This window comes from Accipiter gentilis, chromosome Z, assembly GCF_929443795.1.
Source record: "Accipiter gentilis chromosome Z, bAccGen1.1, whole genome shotgun sequence".
Classification (NCBI taxonomy): Eukaryota; Metazoa; Chordata; class Aves; order Accipitriformes; family Accipitridae; genus Astur; species Astur gentilis.
The window spans coordinates 5,441,178-5,458,156 of record NC_064919.1 but is presented as its reverse complement, the minus strand read 5'-3'; the positions used below and the strand labels follow the sequence as shown (position 1 = coordinate 5,458,156).

Below are 16,979 nucleotides of genomic sequence, written 5' to 3'. Positions count from 1 at the left end.
GGAGATGGTAAGCGTGTGCCTGGGCTGGCCAAGGGTGAAACCCCCAGGTGGGGAGGCTGCTCCACTGAAAACAACACCCTCAGCTAAAAACTGTGCTCTGGGGAGCAGACCCCACCATGAAAACTAACATGTGAAAGAAAAACAATATACACAATTAAAAAAAAATTAACAGAATATAGATGCTACTAAGGGAGGAAGTCTCCAATTCAGCTGAGAGATTTTGATAACAGACAAGGAACCTCTGAATTCCTACTGAAATGTCCTAAACCAACCGCAACAGGTTGCTTGAACTACCATCATTGCCCATCTGTTTCTCAAGCAAGGTTCTGATGAAAAGATAAGAGTTGCAGGGGGAGAAGGGAGGATATGTCTCCAAAATAGAGTTTCTTGACAGTAGCACAAGTCTCAATATAGCCACCAAAAGGTTAATAATAGTAATAATCCATAGAGGAAAAGAACAAAATTATTTTTACCTCCAGGCATTTAAGAGAAGTGGAACTTTAAATTGCCAGCTCAGACACGAAGCCAGTGAGTGCAACAGCAAGTCTCGTCCTGCTAACAATTTCTGCTGCTTGGAAAGCCCAAACTTGAACTAAAATCTAAATGCCAGTTCTTGATCTCTCATCTAGCTGCTTACCTAAGGAACTCATCTCCTCTATTTTTAGCTGAGAAGTAAGAATCATAAAATTGTAGCTTCACAACTAAAAGTTCAAGTGCTGAAGACTTACACTTCTAACTTTGTAAGACTAATGTTCTGACTCTACTCTCAACACACGAGTTCAATTCCGCATCTTTCAGAAAAAGAATTCCAAGAAAAAGTTTTCTTTTCTAAGATATCATTATGCCTCTAGACAGACAGAATGTAACATTTATATTTCCTTACTTTACATTTCTTTATTTTCAAATTTACATTACCTTTTTGCCAGATATCAGCAAAACTGTATTTTAAAATCTTTCACCACTTAGAACTTTTTAAAGGCATTAAAACCTATGCCATATAAAAAATGGCTACATATAGTCTGGGTTAAAGAAATTAAGGTTGTGTGTTTCCTCCTAGTCATGTGGCAATCCAGCCGCAGCAGTGCCAATCCAAAAGTTCCAAAATTCCAATCTTTAGAATAAAAATGAATTAAACAGTAGTTTATTTGTTTGTCCCCTGGCTCCTTTGCTATTTGTTGATTATCCTTTTATAGAGAGCAGTAACTTGTTCACCCACAGCAGCTTACAGAGAGAATGTCTGAAGACAACCCAGTGGACAATTCACCACTTCAGGCTGCAATGCAATTAGTGACGCTCTCTGTTAAAACTGCATTTTCTACTATTGTGATTTATCTAGTGTCAGGTTCCAGTCTCTGGTTCCTGTTCTGTCTTCCTGTAAGCTCAGAGTCCTTCTCTATGCAGTTTTTATTCCACATAAAGGTACTTTAACCTCTGAATCTTCCCTTGATGCTCTGCAGAGTTCTTTTCACATTTCTCACTAGAAGTCATTTTTCTAGTCCTTAAATCCTCCACTGCTTTCCCAGGTTTTCACCTGAAAAACAACAATGCACAACACCTCGCCCTGCAGTTTTATGGCATTGGTCCTGCTTATCCTGCGCTACACAAGATAATCTCCTGCTCACCCCTTTTGTTTTTCAGTCTGCATCACATTCACTCCCCACCTCCCAGGTGGTTTTTAGCAGCGTGTTATCAAACTGCCAAAATCACCATGTTGTGCTTTCCTGTGGTCAGCAAATCCCTGTCCAGATCAATTGCTTTCTGTATCTTTCATTCTGTAAATTGCAGCCCAAATTCCTTGATATATGACTCTGCTGTGCCCACCCTTTTCCCCCACTTCTGTGAGTTCATGCTCCTTGGGAGATGATACGAACAGCTTGATCCGACTCCATGAACAAGAAGACAGGGGAATTGGCAATCTGGACAAGGTACAGATGTTTGGCCTGAAGATTTTGATATTTTACTCTTCTGATGATGATGATACCAAAACCAGAGTAGGAGTGGATTAGCATGTGCTCACGCAAAGAAGAAAACTGGATTTCAGGACTAAGCCTTGCGGGCATGTCCTATTCCCAATATAACCCAAATGAACGGGAAGCAACTGGACATCTGTGATCTTAAAAGATCAGATCTATCTAACTCCAACTAAGAGCCTATACTCTTTTAGTTTCTGACATATGCACAACTGCTTCACACTATAGTCCATACAACTACAAAAATGAGCATTTCAGGAAATCACAAACATTCCACACTCATTGAAAAACTGCTTTCCAATGTGACAGGTGGAAAGAATACGGCCATGGGTTGGTTACTCAGAATCACTGAAAGTAGGCTGTGAATCTCATAACTCAGAGAGAAGGTTCCTTTATTTTCCTTTCAGCTTTCAAGAGAGACATAATTATGAAGCGGCTCCACATTTCATGCACTGAGAAAGCTGCATTTCCCCCAGACCCATTAGGGCTGCACCCCTGGGAAAGCAAAATGCTAACAACCCTCAAAAAAGTGTTTCAGGGAGGTCTTTTAAAGAGATATTATGAGAAGCAGAAAACATTGCAGGATCCACTCCAGAACAAGTATAACAAATTACGTCCTATTTTCTTAATGTAGATTTAGAGGGAAACTGAATATTCCTCCAAAAGAGCGATCTCCCAGTCTCTGCTGCATGCCTTTTGCAGTCTACCAGTTAATAGCCTGCCTATTCAGCAGGCAAGCAATAATAATTGTGTAATATCTTCTTTGAAAATTCTTCATAAAATCTGAATCAAAACAGCAACGTCTTCACTATTTTCTCAGCCCCGTCTGGACCAGTACCAGATGCTTGCCCTCTTGGCTGCAGTACACTCCCACGCCTTCCTCTACCACAGAACATACTCTGCTAAAATTAACATTTCAAAAAGTTGGATAGTCCCTAGGCTATTACACTGAATCCTGTGTGCTTGCACTTGACAGCAGAGGCCAGCTTTCCTAGTTTTCCTCACTGAAGACCTTTTAAATCAGTGGGGCTTTAGAGTGTGAACCTGATGGGTTCAAAAGCAAGACTTCATATAACCCTTGAAATCTAAGGCTCACTTTCATTCCAGGAGCACGCTGTCAAGGCTCTCACAGCAGCAGAGCAGATGAATGTGAAGAGCTGGAAGAGCAGAGCACACACCTTCGTGGCAACCAGAGCTGTGGCTAGCAGAGGGATGGATGGTTTTTCAGGCAACTGCTTGATTGTCCAAGCTCTCCAGCACTTGGAACACTTCACAGGTAGAAAAGATGCTGTAGCCAACAGCCCAAGTAACCTGATTGTGTTCCGTATGGTTCCAGCCGAAGTCCTTTTGAAGGTTAAACACAACAAACTGTAGGGCACAGACACCTAGCCTAGAAAAAAAAATCTTGAGAAGCACCTACACTGTGTCATCATCCACTGATTAACTGGAAGTATTGAACTAGCATCAACACATTATGGAAAGTAGAAGCATGGACTATAAAAACTATTGAGAAGAACATGCCGGGCTAAACACCTATTCTACTGCAAAGCCTTGGGGATTGTACAGTCTCAAGGCAGTCTCACGCTTCAGGTTGCATGGAGAAAGCAGAAGGCTGAGATAGCTTCTGAGAGACAAACAAATCTCCCACCGTAGCTCATTACCTTCCTCCTAACCATGATTTTAAACTCACTCTATTATCTGAGACAGGTTGATCACTTTCAGGAGGGGGTCCCACAGCCCAGATGCCTTCTGCACTTTCAAATCCCCACCCCAGAAATCAAGACTGGCTCTTCCTAGGGACTATGGGGCATTTTTCCTCTCTGCAACAGGACTGTCCTTTGTAATTGAAGGTGTCTTTGGCACCCCTTTGGTTGTAGGTTAAGAGAGGCTGTTTTCTCAAGGATTTTTTTACTGCTGTAGAACTACCTGAGCAGTTTTGGCATCTTCATCTGTTCATGTTGCACACATGGAAAGAAAACCCATGCATAGCTAAATATATCCCAAAAATCAAATTAAAAAACCCAAAGGTTACAAGACATAATTACTTTAAGTATATTCCTTGTCAGTGCTGCTAGGATGAAACAAATAGAAGACACCATGTAATGTGTTTTTAAACACATTACTTGTCTTTTTTTAAGACAGCAAATACAACCCCTTTTTAAGTGGTTTCCTATCATGAAGGGCAACAGTCAAGAAGACAGGTGATAAATCCTGTGAGTGTACACAGAAACTCAGAATTTCCTCCACTCACCATGGTGTGCAGCCAATCTTTTCCCCTTAAATTGTTCCCAAATTTTAATTCTGAAACACTCAGAAATGAAAACATTTATATTAAACCTGTACGTCTTTGTGGGTAAACTGCTATTCATGTGAATAAGACATTATCTACATTTATACTAAAAAATTGTTTATTCTGCTGCACCCCAAACTAGGAGGGGATAAATACTCAATTATTTTTAAGAAAGATAAACATTTTAGGCTAGCACAGAAACTGAGAAAAAGTCTGGTTACCACACATTCTTTGGCAAACCTGGAGATTTTGCACAAGCTGATAACAAGTGGGATGTACATTATAGAATAGGGGGGAAAAAAAAAAATCACACTGATAGACAATAAACATTTATTGATCTTTGGCTTTAGAAATTGTCCTATTTTAGATATGGGAAATACTATATAAAATAATGGATTTATTTTTTTTTTTTTAAACCTAGAGTAAATACTGTAAAACAGTCTATCCTTTTACAGTGCAGAAATGCAAGGCATGCAGAGTACATGTAGGGATACTAAAATACTGTATGAGCATTACTGCAGTAGACCTTAAATGTCTAACATGGATCAACGCTTTACAAAGGCAGGCAAGTTGATGGGGCAGTTAATATACAGCAGATATCACAGTTTCTCTTAGATTTGCTGTGGTATTACCATTAGTAACTAATAGATATAAATTTAATTTTAATAATGTGTGCATTACAAAAACAAAGTTAAATTATAACATTTCAACAGAATGAATGGGGAATAAGAAAGTATAATCTTGCTTCACTTTGGAAAATTCACTGATATTGAAGTAATTTAAGCGTTTAGATGACAAACCAATTCTCACTATTTTCACATAAATAAAATGCTGCCTGATACATGGTAACATTAAGCAGGACAAAACCAGCTACTTAAATGCTCTACAGTAAAAAAAAGTAATATAATTTCTTACACATAGTGTAAGAAAATGTTTAGTAAGCTTACTGGAGCAAGTTTTCCGAAACAGCGTACTATATACAGTACAGATTGCTACAGCCACTTCTTAGAGCTAAAAGCTCAAAATGCTTTTATAAGCCTTCCTCAGAGGAAGGCTTCCTTTGGTAGATTTGAATCAACACCATCTCAGCTTACAAGCACTTCACATTTAGAATGCATAATTAACTCAAGAGTAGGCACCTGCTGTTTCCTCACTGTTTTAATTTCCCTGCCGAACCAGACCAGGCAGGTTTCACCTTCAGCTCTTGCCATTCTCAGAGGCAGGGGAAGCAGCTGAAAGATAAGGGTGGTTTTGCTATTCAATACCCTAACAGCATTCTACAGAATCGGTACAAGGCGTAACTTGTGCCCTTTCTTTTGGAGCCGCTTTGCTCGGTGCCAGCCAGCGTGTTACAAGCCGGCTCTTTTGTACTCTTTCTGCCCCAAATCTAAATGTAGGTGGTCAGCTTCAGCCTTTCTTAGCTCAAGCAGAACTAGTTACCTGGCTGAAGTCACCCATGTGCCTGCACAACTGGGGCATAAGTAACACCCAGGGTGTCACTACAAAACTTTATTAAAAGTCAACACTTTCAGGATTGTGTAAGTCCTTTCCCTCAGTCATCAAAAAAGAAAACCGAATGCATAGGTGGCAGTGGGGTGTTATATTACCAGTCAGGTAGTGGGTGAAGCTGTAGATTATCATTAAAGTAACAGGAAGGGAAAAGATTTCTTCAAAATCTTATTTGCCTCCAATGTGTAGTAACCCATAAACACACATGGACATTCTATATGCCAAAAACTGTAAGGAAACAATGGTTTTATAGAAAATTCCATTTTAAGGGCTAGCAGTTCTTGCATTTTCTTTCCAAAAGTTAACCATCTATTATGTAGCAAAATAACTACAAAGGTACATGCAAGAAATTTAAAGCATGTCTTCTAGAGACCGCCCACATTTAGGCACTTGTCTACAGTTTACATAAAGAATGCAATGTTACTGTAGGTTGTTTATTATTTGTAGTAACTGTACCTAAGTATTATCCACAACAACTAAAAAAAAACACCACAGCAACAAATGCCCACAAACCCCCAACCCAAAATAAAGCAACTCCCCCACTTTTCCAACACGTGCTGCACTCTCCTGTTCACAGATCCCAATAAACCTCTAAAGCATAAAGCAAACGAGACAATTTGTTTTGAAACAGCAAGTAATACAACACCAGTCAGGACAGGTCAATATAACACAACAACCATTTGCCACCATCTTCACTGTGAAACATAACGGTCTTAATACTTGTAAAGCTGCAACTATAAAAATTGTATTTTAACAGTAATTTAGCAGTAAGAGGAAGCTAGAATTTACATAAATAACATCAGAGTCTTTCCCATTTAGCAAATACTGAAATGAAGGGAGAGGAGTCTTCTGTTCTTAGGTTTGTTTTAGAATAGGAAGTATTATGTGCTTTTCACTTAAAAAGAAAAAAAACCCTCAACTATTAACAGAATAACAACACTGAATTTATGTGTGTTCCCAGCAACAAAGAGATGTATTTAAAGTAAAATATTTACAAGATGTTCCCTGCACAATTTGTAACAAGTCTACCTTATGAGAAATTTTAGACTTAAATTATTTAATAGCATGTTTACATTAATATTTGCTCACATAAATGGGAAGACTGAAACATTTGACAAAGTTTCCTGTGACTGCTATTACAGAGTATTTCTCCACATGTATTCTTCCTAGAAAACCTTACGTAACTGAAAACATGCAAGAATGTTAACAACAGGACAAAGGAATGATTGAAGACAGGAAAAATAAAAACTGTTTGTTGGCACATCATGACATGGGTATGAACTGTACTTACAAAATAAAATTTTTGGTGCATTTTTCTTTGTCCTAAGTTTTTATCAAAAATACTATAAATATGCATTCTTGAAGCTTAGAACATATATGGAAAGCAGAATTACAATGAACAGAGGAAAAAAGAACAAGGTTGACTTTAAGCACAAGGTATTTTAAGCCAGGTTTAAAAAAATATTTAGCAGCATCATGAAATAAATACAAATGGCCTACAACTAAGGTGTTTGTAAAAAGCTACTCCCAAAACTCTACTGAGGTGATTGTTTGTTTTATAAATAGCAGAGTCACACAGATAGCATGTTGTTGAGAGAAATGCTGCATATCTGAATAAGGATTCTTGACTGATGTGTGATCACATGGAAAAAGTTTGGTATTTACAGGTGGATTTCACATTTCAATATAAAACTGCATACTTGTTAATACTTCAATCTGGACATCAAGTTTAAAAAAAATTAGTGTAGAAGTATTTGACTTCTAGTTGCAGGCACTGATATTAATTCAAAAAATGAAAAGATGATCCATGGTACCAGGATTAAAAATAATTTCCATTAAAAATGCCATTGAAATCAAAGTTATAAAAATACATATACACTGGCATGCAAAACAATGTCCAGTGCAGCATTACTCTCTTGGCAGTCCACAGTGAGAGACTTGAAAAAGTTAAGTGCAGCATATACATATGTCAGTAAAAGCAGCCTTGAAATAACATCTTGGCCTCACGATCTCTCCCACAGAGGAGTACCACCATTCAGTCTAGCATTAGGAGATTAGACCTGCCACCCATTTCAGTGCATGCACTGCCAGAGCCACAAAGCATGGCAGACCTTCCTAAAGAAGTTGCAAAAAAAAAAATCACTCTGAAGAACAAACTGACTACTCCACATCAGCTTGCTTAACTAGATCAGACATTTGGCTTCAATACTTGTTGCCCAGATGCTCTTTAGAGTAAGTATCAGTGAGGTCAAAATATTGCTCTTCATTTACCATTTGGGATTTAGGACTTAGGCTGCAGATGCTGAAATTAACAGTCTTATTTACTCGTAATGGTAAACATTCATATTTAATATTTGATTTAGGATACAAGTGACCTGCTGTTGCCTTCCTCTATTAAGATTTTGCTCAGCCACAATAGAAAGGTTCCTCCAAGAGAACACACAATTTTCTTTGGCCTCATTTTCATTCAGTACTTCCATTTTCACCGTGCACTTAATTCTTCAGTCTTAACTAAAACATTCTAGTAACTTTCTAGTGACAAAATGAACTGTGGGGTTAAGTCTAGAACCTTTGTAGCTGACAAATAAATGCACAACTAGTGTCATATGACACAACATGAAGCATAGCATTTAAAAACTGTTTTAAGTCTCTGCAGAAACAAGCTAACATTCTAAAGGAAAACAGGGGCCTTTGAAAATAAGGAGGCATAACGCCTTTTACCTTGTAGAGCCTTCCAACAGCTTTAAGATTAGATACTATAAATTTTCTACGTGGTAAATCCAAGACCTCTATTACCATTTAGCTGTAGTTACTGTGAAAAAATGCAAAACTTTTAATTGTTCCTTTGATGTTAGTTGAAATTTCTGTACTTACTAACCATTTTATACACTTGAGTTATGCTACCTAATTGCATGTCCATGCATCTTGGTGGCATTTTTGTTCGTAGGCGAGTTTGACTTTAAAACCCAGGTAAGCATGCATCTTTATTCACACATCCTCCAGTACCTATAACTCAAAGAAGGTGAAGAACAACTGCCATAGAAATTAATTTTCTAAAGCATGTCCTTCTGTACAAGGATGTTCTCTTATACAGCTACTACCTGGTTTTCCCCCCATTACTTTATCTGTTGATTCTTATGCAAGAGAAGTCTGGAAGAGGGAAAACATGCAGCTAAAAATACCTCAAAACCTGGCAAATCCTATAGCTTGAGAAGGTATCAAAGAGGACAAGTGCTGTTGCAGAACATCACCTGAAAAGTGGAAGAATAGACTTGTTGTAATCTATTCTCCTTTTCCTAATCAACTTCTCTAAGCTCAGAAATAGCCCAAGTGTCATGTTTGGACTTCCCTGAACGTGCTGGAAGACTTGGATTTATCACTACCTTAATACTTTGCCTAAAGGGACCTCCATGATAAAAGTGCAGTGCTTAAATAATCGTTAACAAGTTTGTTTATATGTCAGGTGGAATTCAAAGTTATTTAAACTACTTAAAGGAATTAGTCCTTCAAAAATAGATTAATTTATACCAAAACAATACAAATCAAAATACAGTCCTGAACTCGTTTAGACCAGTCAGTCCTGTGCAGGGAATATAGGGAAAAAGCTGTGGATAGGAAAACGGACTCAAGCTAACAAGTCACATTACTGGAGTGAGAGAGGAAGATCTGAAATGAGGAAGGAAGAAAGAAAGAAAGAAACATTCTTTGTCAAAGGCACCTTTCCTTCCAAAATCTCTCAGAAATTAAGTAGGTAGGAGACAAAAAGCAAGACAAAATGTTTAAGAATCCTGAATAACAACTAACCTTTCAGTCATGCTTTACCTGCTTTTCCACTTCTGCAAGATGCTTTCCTCCCCCCTCGCCCCCCAGGTGCTGATAAAGGTGTCCATGAAAAAAGAGTATTTGCCAGCTCCTGTTTTAAAGAAACTTACTAAAGAAGTGAGCAGATACTCCTTTGAAGTTTACATAATCTACATGGAAGTCAGGACTATCAGGGTTGCTATTTTACTTTAAAAGTCACTTTTGAGCATATCGAGTAGCTGTAGGAAGCATTGCTCACAACCATAGCAATATGCTCCCCCTAGTTTCACTGTCACCTCACATTTCAAAGGCATTTATTGCTATATTTTAGTTTTTAATAAGCCTTCTAGACTCATGTAAGGATTAAATGGATCCAAAGAAAGACCATCCCCACTCAGATCAGATTGCTGACCAGAAGGTCAACCATTCAGTTCTGTGGAACAATGAAACAGCAATGGCCAGAAGCGTTGATCTTAATGTTAGCAATATCCAGGTGCCTATTTTTCACTGTGATCAGTGTGATGTCTGAAGAAAAGACAGCATGAGCTCTTACCAAAAGCTCTGTGAAGCTCAGCTACACACACGATCAATTACCTTTCCTGAATGCAAAATTATATAACTACAGTTCACTTATGAGCTTTCAGAATAAATACCTACACCAACAGAAACTATCACTTAACATTATTTTGAAGTCTTCTCCAGCATCCAAAGTTTATTCCTATGCTTCAGATTGCAGCAATAGGTTATATCTCCTATATAGTGAGCTTCCTGAGCCAAGTTCACTATCAAACTGCACTATATTGTTTTATTTTCCTGAATTAAACATTAACATTGGATACCTAACTGTAACTTCAAAACTGGTCTTATTAATTTTATTAGTAGTGATACATCTTGATCTAATAGAAAGTGGGTCCAGTATTGTTGGACCTGACATATTTTGTAAGATACTTCCTATGAATATTTTGAGATCTGTATATTTTTCTTTAGGCCAATTCGCACAGTTAAGTCTTTGTCCCCATTAGTTACGAAAACTTAGCATGAAAAAACAAAGCTTGCAGAACCAGTAGCACTGAAATACTATACTGCAATGAAACCTGTAGAATCATGCAAGGCGTTCTCAGACATCCCAACCACATGCGGTAGGTACTAGCTGGTGTACACAAATGTTTCCCTAGTATCAGTAAACGCTATTTAATAAACAAATAAATAATTTAAAAGGCATTCAACTTAGTAAGACTGTTTATCACCAGCTTAAATTCTTGATTTTCTGCATTGTTGACAGTTTGTTTCCCCATATGGTAGGTTTGCTACATGTTAAATATTTAGTTAAGCTTTTCCATTTATAAATGCTTATTATATGCCAAAGCTGTACACAAATTCAAGAGAAAAAGAACAGTAACATAAAACCAGCTAGTATTAGTTAAAAAACCCACTGACCTCTGTAAAGTGTAGTATTAACTTTTTAAAAAAGCTGCTGCATATAAATTCCCATTCTTATTTTGCAATTACACAAAACATCTGAAAAATTGTCATTCTACTTTGTTTTGCAATAGTTTTATACTTGGAATCTATCCCTCCATTTAAGCAAAACTTGTAAAGTTAATGCTTTGCTACTCCTTACTATAGCTGTTTTATTATACAGAAAATCTATTTCTGAAGCTAAGAGATATTAGTTATAACTATATGGCCAGGTTAACACAGATTAGAGTGGCAAAAGATGACAATCTGACAGAGCAGAAATTTCAAGATTAACAGTTTAAGTAGATCTTTTCTTCCAAAAGAGCCTAAGTTCTTTAGTATAGCTAAGTACCTTTGAAGAGGCACCAAAAACAAATAGCCCTTTCAACTGAACTTTTAAAAAAAAAATTAATTTTCATTTCAAAAGGGATCTTAAAATGACTAGATTCACATACATCCCTCTTCCATGGCCCTGTAAGATACATTCAGTAATTTAAAATAAAGATTCCATATTTTATAACTTCATATATATTATATATTTAATATATAATATATATTTATATGTACATTACACAGATACATACACTCTCAGTCAGCAGGATTAAACTGTTTTGTTTTGAAATGTTTGATTGGTGTCACTAATCTTCTTTTATTATTCCATGAATTCAATGGAACTTATCTATTACCTGAAAAGAAGAAATTTAAAAGATCCAAATGGAATCTGTGGATCAATATTAGCACCAATACAGATGGCCATTACTTCAAAATGACTGCAGGGACTGAAATAATATATTTGTAATTTTCCTCTTACTGCACAAGCATTCCTGCAAAATATTTAGGCAGCAATACCTGTCAGGTCCATATATCTATTCCTGTTAAATTTAAATTTTATACAACTTTCCTTACTGTAATATACAGTATCTCTTTTGTCCTGTTGGATTATTTCATTTTTCATAAAGAAAAGTGATCGATAGCTATCCAACAGAATTTTTTTTAAATCCCCTCTCTCCTTCCATTGTATGGCTCAGTTTCAAGATTTAATTGATAGGCAGCCACTATCACTATAACCAGTACCCTTCTCACACAGTTCAGTCACTGACTGTTGATGCTTAAAACACAAAGTTTTGAGGTTGGCTTGCTGTTTATGGAACCAAGATATTCAGAGATTGTATCTTTTCAGCACACTCACCACCACCTACCACACAATAATATCAGTCAGACCCGATACTATAATTCAATTAGTTACCTACCATTTGGGTAACAAAAATAGCAAACCCAGTCACGATTCTAAACATTATAAGAATATTCACCCTGAGAACACAGAGGAAGTGTTTAAAAAAAATTGATATGTTTTCTCTTCATATATAGTTTTCTTCTCTTCTCTTCATCTCCTCTTGGGTAGCTGGGTTTGTATCTAGTATTTGACCTCACACTTGCTTTGTCAGTTGACCTGTTCATGCCACAGTCAGGTACTGGTGATAGAAAAGCCCAAAAAGGCTTGTAGAAAAGAGGCAAGCAGCAATCCACCAGGTGAGGAAAGACAGGAGTCCCCGGAACAGGAGAGGAGTGAAAATATTCTTTAGGCTTCCCAAAGCCATTGTTATTTGTACTACAGTTACTTTCATCTTTCCATCAGCAGGTGGAGACTCAGAATAAACTGAACTGGGAAGCAGACTGTTTTCTACTGGAGTGTCAGAATTCAATTCCGGGTAGATGCCCCAAGAGTAATTACCTGTTAAAAAGAAATGAGCAACAGATTTTTGTATAATTAAATTCAATTTTTGTTATTTCTATCACTCTATAGATCATCCTATATATATTTTTCACACACACACACACACAAAAAAAAATTGAAGTTCTTATAACTTAGGAAACACTAACTGTATTCATCTGCATGGCTTCCTGATCATACTATTAAGCTATTAGGGTAGGATTCCTCTTACCTTTTGACACCCTAACATCTATGGGTGATACAGTTGCCTTGGGACCCCTGTCAGTGCTGGGTACGATTCATCTCACCAGATGTAGATGTCTACTCCAGAACGGGATGAATCACAGCCTAATAAAGCCTATCTCTTTCCGCTGACATTTTGCAAAAAGAATGCCATGACTGCATGGCAGGCTATGAAAGACAGCCCTCACACGAAAGAAAGAAAAAAAAAACCCAAAACCAAAACCAGAGTGACAGCAGATCTCCCAGTAATGAAATGAACCCCATACCTCACAATTTCCATTCAAAAATCCTACTTAAGATTTAAAAGCTGAAAAAAATTCCTTTAACAGATGCTCATAAGGTTAAATCAACAATGCTTTACATGGATCACTTAAAGTACTGTTAAAAAGACAAATATTTCAATAGAAGTAAATAGCTTAATTGGTTGTATTACACAATTTCTCAGAAATAAATAAAAAAATTAGCATATCATTGAAAGATGTCAAAAGTAGCAACACAAGAGGACTGCTTAAAAGCAGCACATCAGTATGTTTTAAGTTGCAGGAAACTACAATGTATTTTTGTATTGCAAGTACCTGTACGTTCTAATTCTCTTTAGTAAGCTGAAAATATAAAAGCTCTGTGTAGAACAGAACACATTTTTGTTGATCCAATTTTGCCTACCTAGTGTTTTCAAGAGCAGAGTTGTGTGAAGGAGCATTACCAATGGTGCAACATACTGCAGTGCAATTACACAAAGATAATAGAATACCCGGGCCACCTGGGAAAACAGAAGAGAGTAATTCATTGAGTTATGGCTGATCAAAGAAAACCTTTATGAACATGTCTAGGAAAAACAAGCAATTTATTAAAAAAGCAGTACTTATGCATTAACGCTGTTTTAAAAGTTTTCTAGCACATCTTGGCATGTGACATATTATCTTCAAAAGACCTAATGAAGAAATCCCTATAATGAACTCTACTTTCAGGACATTTACAAATCTGAGAGGAAGTGCTGAAAGGAAATAACTAAAAGCATCAGTTCTGTTAAAACAAACAGAATCAATTTGCTTCTGCAAACTACATGTCATCATTCAAAGATTCCTATTTCAATACACCAGAATCAAAGCTAAATATATATTTAATTTTTAAAGTCCACAGTGATTTACAAACTAAATCCCACTTCAAAAATGAAGTAGTAGTCACAGTCCAAAGCCTCATAAAAAGTAAATGCAGGTTTGGTTAATATTGCAGTCCTTTTTCAAAGGCAAGATATTTTTAAGATTTCCAACTATGAAACACCAGTATTTTAAAAACAGTGACAAGATGATTTTTCATTAACAGTTGATCTACAACAGCATTTAAATGGTCTTTATTTCAGGTATACATTATGGTTCAGTGAAATCCACTCAGATTTATCCCTCCCCCTGCTCCCAATCTGTTCCATCTTTCTCAAGATTGTCACATTATGTGTTTTATATAAGCTATTGACCTAAAAGACTAGACCAAATAAAGAAGGAAAAAAGTCATAAAATCAATAGCAAGCAAGCAAGCAATGAAATAAAACTAACTGGATTTTAGAAAAAAAACCAACAGAATACAGAGTGGCAAAAAAGATCAAGGCAGACAAGACATTTTTGGAAATACCTCTAAAACCTCAAAGGGCTTCGTGATGACCAAGCATCAAAAAACTAACACAAGAAGAAAAAGTAATAAGACACTGACAGAAGAAAAAGCATGAGACAAAAAAATATTGTAAGGTAATTGATGGAATATGATAAAAAGAACAAATTAAGAAGTAATGATCACTGTAGGATGATGACAGATAGGGAAGACTTTACTGGCAGAAGTTCCAGAAGAAGATAAAGCAGACATGGCTAGTAAAACCAGACAGGACTTCATTTAATGGCTATGGCCTTCTCAAAGAGAAGATACGGAGATACTGGATAAATGGATTTAGGAAACACCACATGAAATGTTATTGTTGTTTTATAGATAAGATGAATGCTCCCGGAACTAAAATTATGTGTTCACAGCAACCAGCACAGTTCTATACTAACCAGTTGCTTCTACCTGTATTTCCTAATCTTTTTTCTGAAGCAAACCGCTAGCCACTTTGTTTAGAAATAACTATCTGTAAAGAACAATTCATGAAGGGAACTTTTATAATGACTTCTGAATAACTTAAGACAAGCCATCTGCATAATATAGATGATACATCTCTGCATATTTTGGTTTGCAGAATTTCTCTGCAATGGTGCTACTTTTATAGGAGAGAGAGTTTAGGAAGCTTCATTCAGATTTCAGGTCTAGTGGCACAGAAGACATAACAAACTGGAAAAAAAACATTTGTACAGACAGAGCGCTCCAAATATGTAACCTCAGTGCTACCGTACTTACCATTTTCTGTAAATCAACCATACTTATTCTGCCAGCTTCTTTTTTCATCTGATCCACACTTTTCTGGGCTAAATTCAGATAGGCCTGTAAATGATGACGCATCATAGCCAACCGTAAAGCACACAACAGGATTATAATCCACAACCTCACGGTGTCAAATGTATCTTCTGATATTCTGTGGATTAAGAAGAAAAAAAAAAAGGGTAATGCTGTTTTCCAAAGGTCACTCTACTGCTACAGAGTTGTTTGTATCATCTGTAAAGAAATACTGAAGCATATTTTCAAAAATACTTAACGCACAATCTACAGTTAGGAAGTTCACATGCAAGTAATATTCACTTTTGCCCTCTGCTTCTCTCTCTACTGCTACTTCTTAGTAGCCCTATTACAGCATTAGATCCAAATTAGTATTCATTTGTCTGTAAAAAAGAACAGCTCTTAAATGCTGAGTAATGAAGAGAGGACACTGAAAAACAAGCTTGCTCAGATAATTACAGGTTTTGAGACACCCAGTTCTAGATAACAAATGTGTACTTCAGTTACCTTACTCTGCTAGAGCACTACCCTCACTTTAAGATAAAGTGAGAAACAAAATGGAAGTACAACATATGTATATTTGCAATGTTTTATGTAATAGTTCAGTGGTCATAGAATTACCTTAGAAGTATAACTTTGACCTAGAAAGCAATAAAAGTCTCAGCCAATTCTATCTGTTTCAAGTCTATTTGAGTACTACTATTTTGAATTATCTAGACTAATAGTGACATTGACAATCACCTATGCTACTTACACAATATTTATTTCAGATACCACTCTTCCTGAAAATTTTTTCCCTTTTTATGTTTTAAACATTTTAGCTATCAATTCCACACACAATTCATCCACACATGGATCTTAAGACAAATTGCTGAGGTCAGTTCTCATACTAATGAATCTCAACTGTCCTCAGTGAAACCATTCCTCTCCTACACCAATATGTAAGATACAGGATTCCAGAAGGTAGCAGTGTGGTGGTATTCCACCCCTAGGAAGAACAACCCATCACTGCCAAGGAGATGCCAGAAGATAGCAGCTTTTTGGGAACGACCACCTTAACATTCAACACTCTGCAACTAATTCTCATTCTTCTGAAATAACAGAAGCTCTTTACAGCTCAGCTGCAACTTCCACAATACCTTTGACAGCAGATGCTATTAAATTTTAAGTCTTTCACGTTTCTGCAACTTTCACAGGGCACTGCTTAGACTTATGGTTTTGTTCTCCATACCCCAGAAAGAATTTTTAAAGGGAATCTTACAAAGGGACGCTCTCTTTGCCCAAAGGTGGGTTCATAATGTAGTCCTTAGTGATTGGTTTTACCCACAGTAGAACCATAAATAAAGGTGCCAAGAAGTTTATATGTAGCAATGTTCTGAAAGAAGAAAAAAAAAGGGGGGGGGGGGGGGGAGTTATTAAATACAAAGAATTACCATACTGTTGAAACAGGGGGTACAGATTCAAAAGGAGAAATCCAGATTTTAAAATAGTCAGGAGAAAGGTAAATAGGAAAATTACTTCCCTGTTTTATAGGCATGACTTATGTTTCAACAAAACAGTAAAATTACATATTGTGAAATCA

At 36.7% G+C, this 16,979-nt stretch overlaps 1 protein-coding gene across 3 annotated transcripts in view; it reads right to left on the bottom strand.

The window, feature by feature from the left end:
- Positions 1-939: 939 nt before the first annotated feature.
- The window catches only part of TMEM161B (transmembrane protein 161B), a 52,523-nt gene continuing 36,483 nt past the window's right edge, over positions 940-16,979 (bottom strand). For 2 of the 3 annotated variants that reach the window (XM_049796521.1, XM_049796523.1), the window contains 4 exons: positions 16,659-16,772; positions 15,362-15,536; positions 13,646-13,742; positions 940-12,760 (listed from right to left, as the gene is read on the bottom strand). In XM_049796521.1, the coding sequence (XP_049652478.1) occupies positions 12,483-12,760; positions 13,646-13,742; positions 15,362-15,536; positions 16,659-16,772 (664 nt within the window). In that variant the 3' untranslated portion in view covers positions 940-12,482. The remainder of the gene's footprint in view (positions 12,761-13,645; positions 13,743-15,361; positions 15,537-16,658; positions 16,773-16,979) is intronic. The other variant, XM_049796522.1, reaches the window with a different exon arrangement.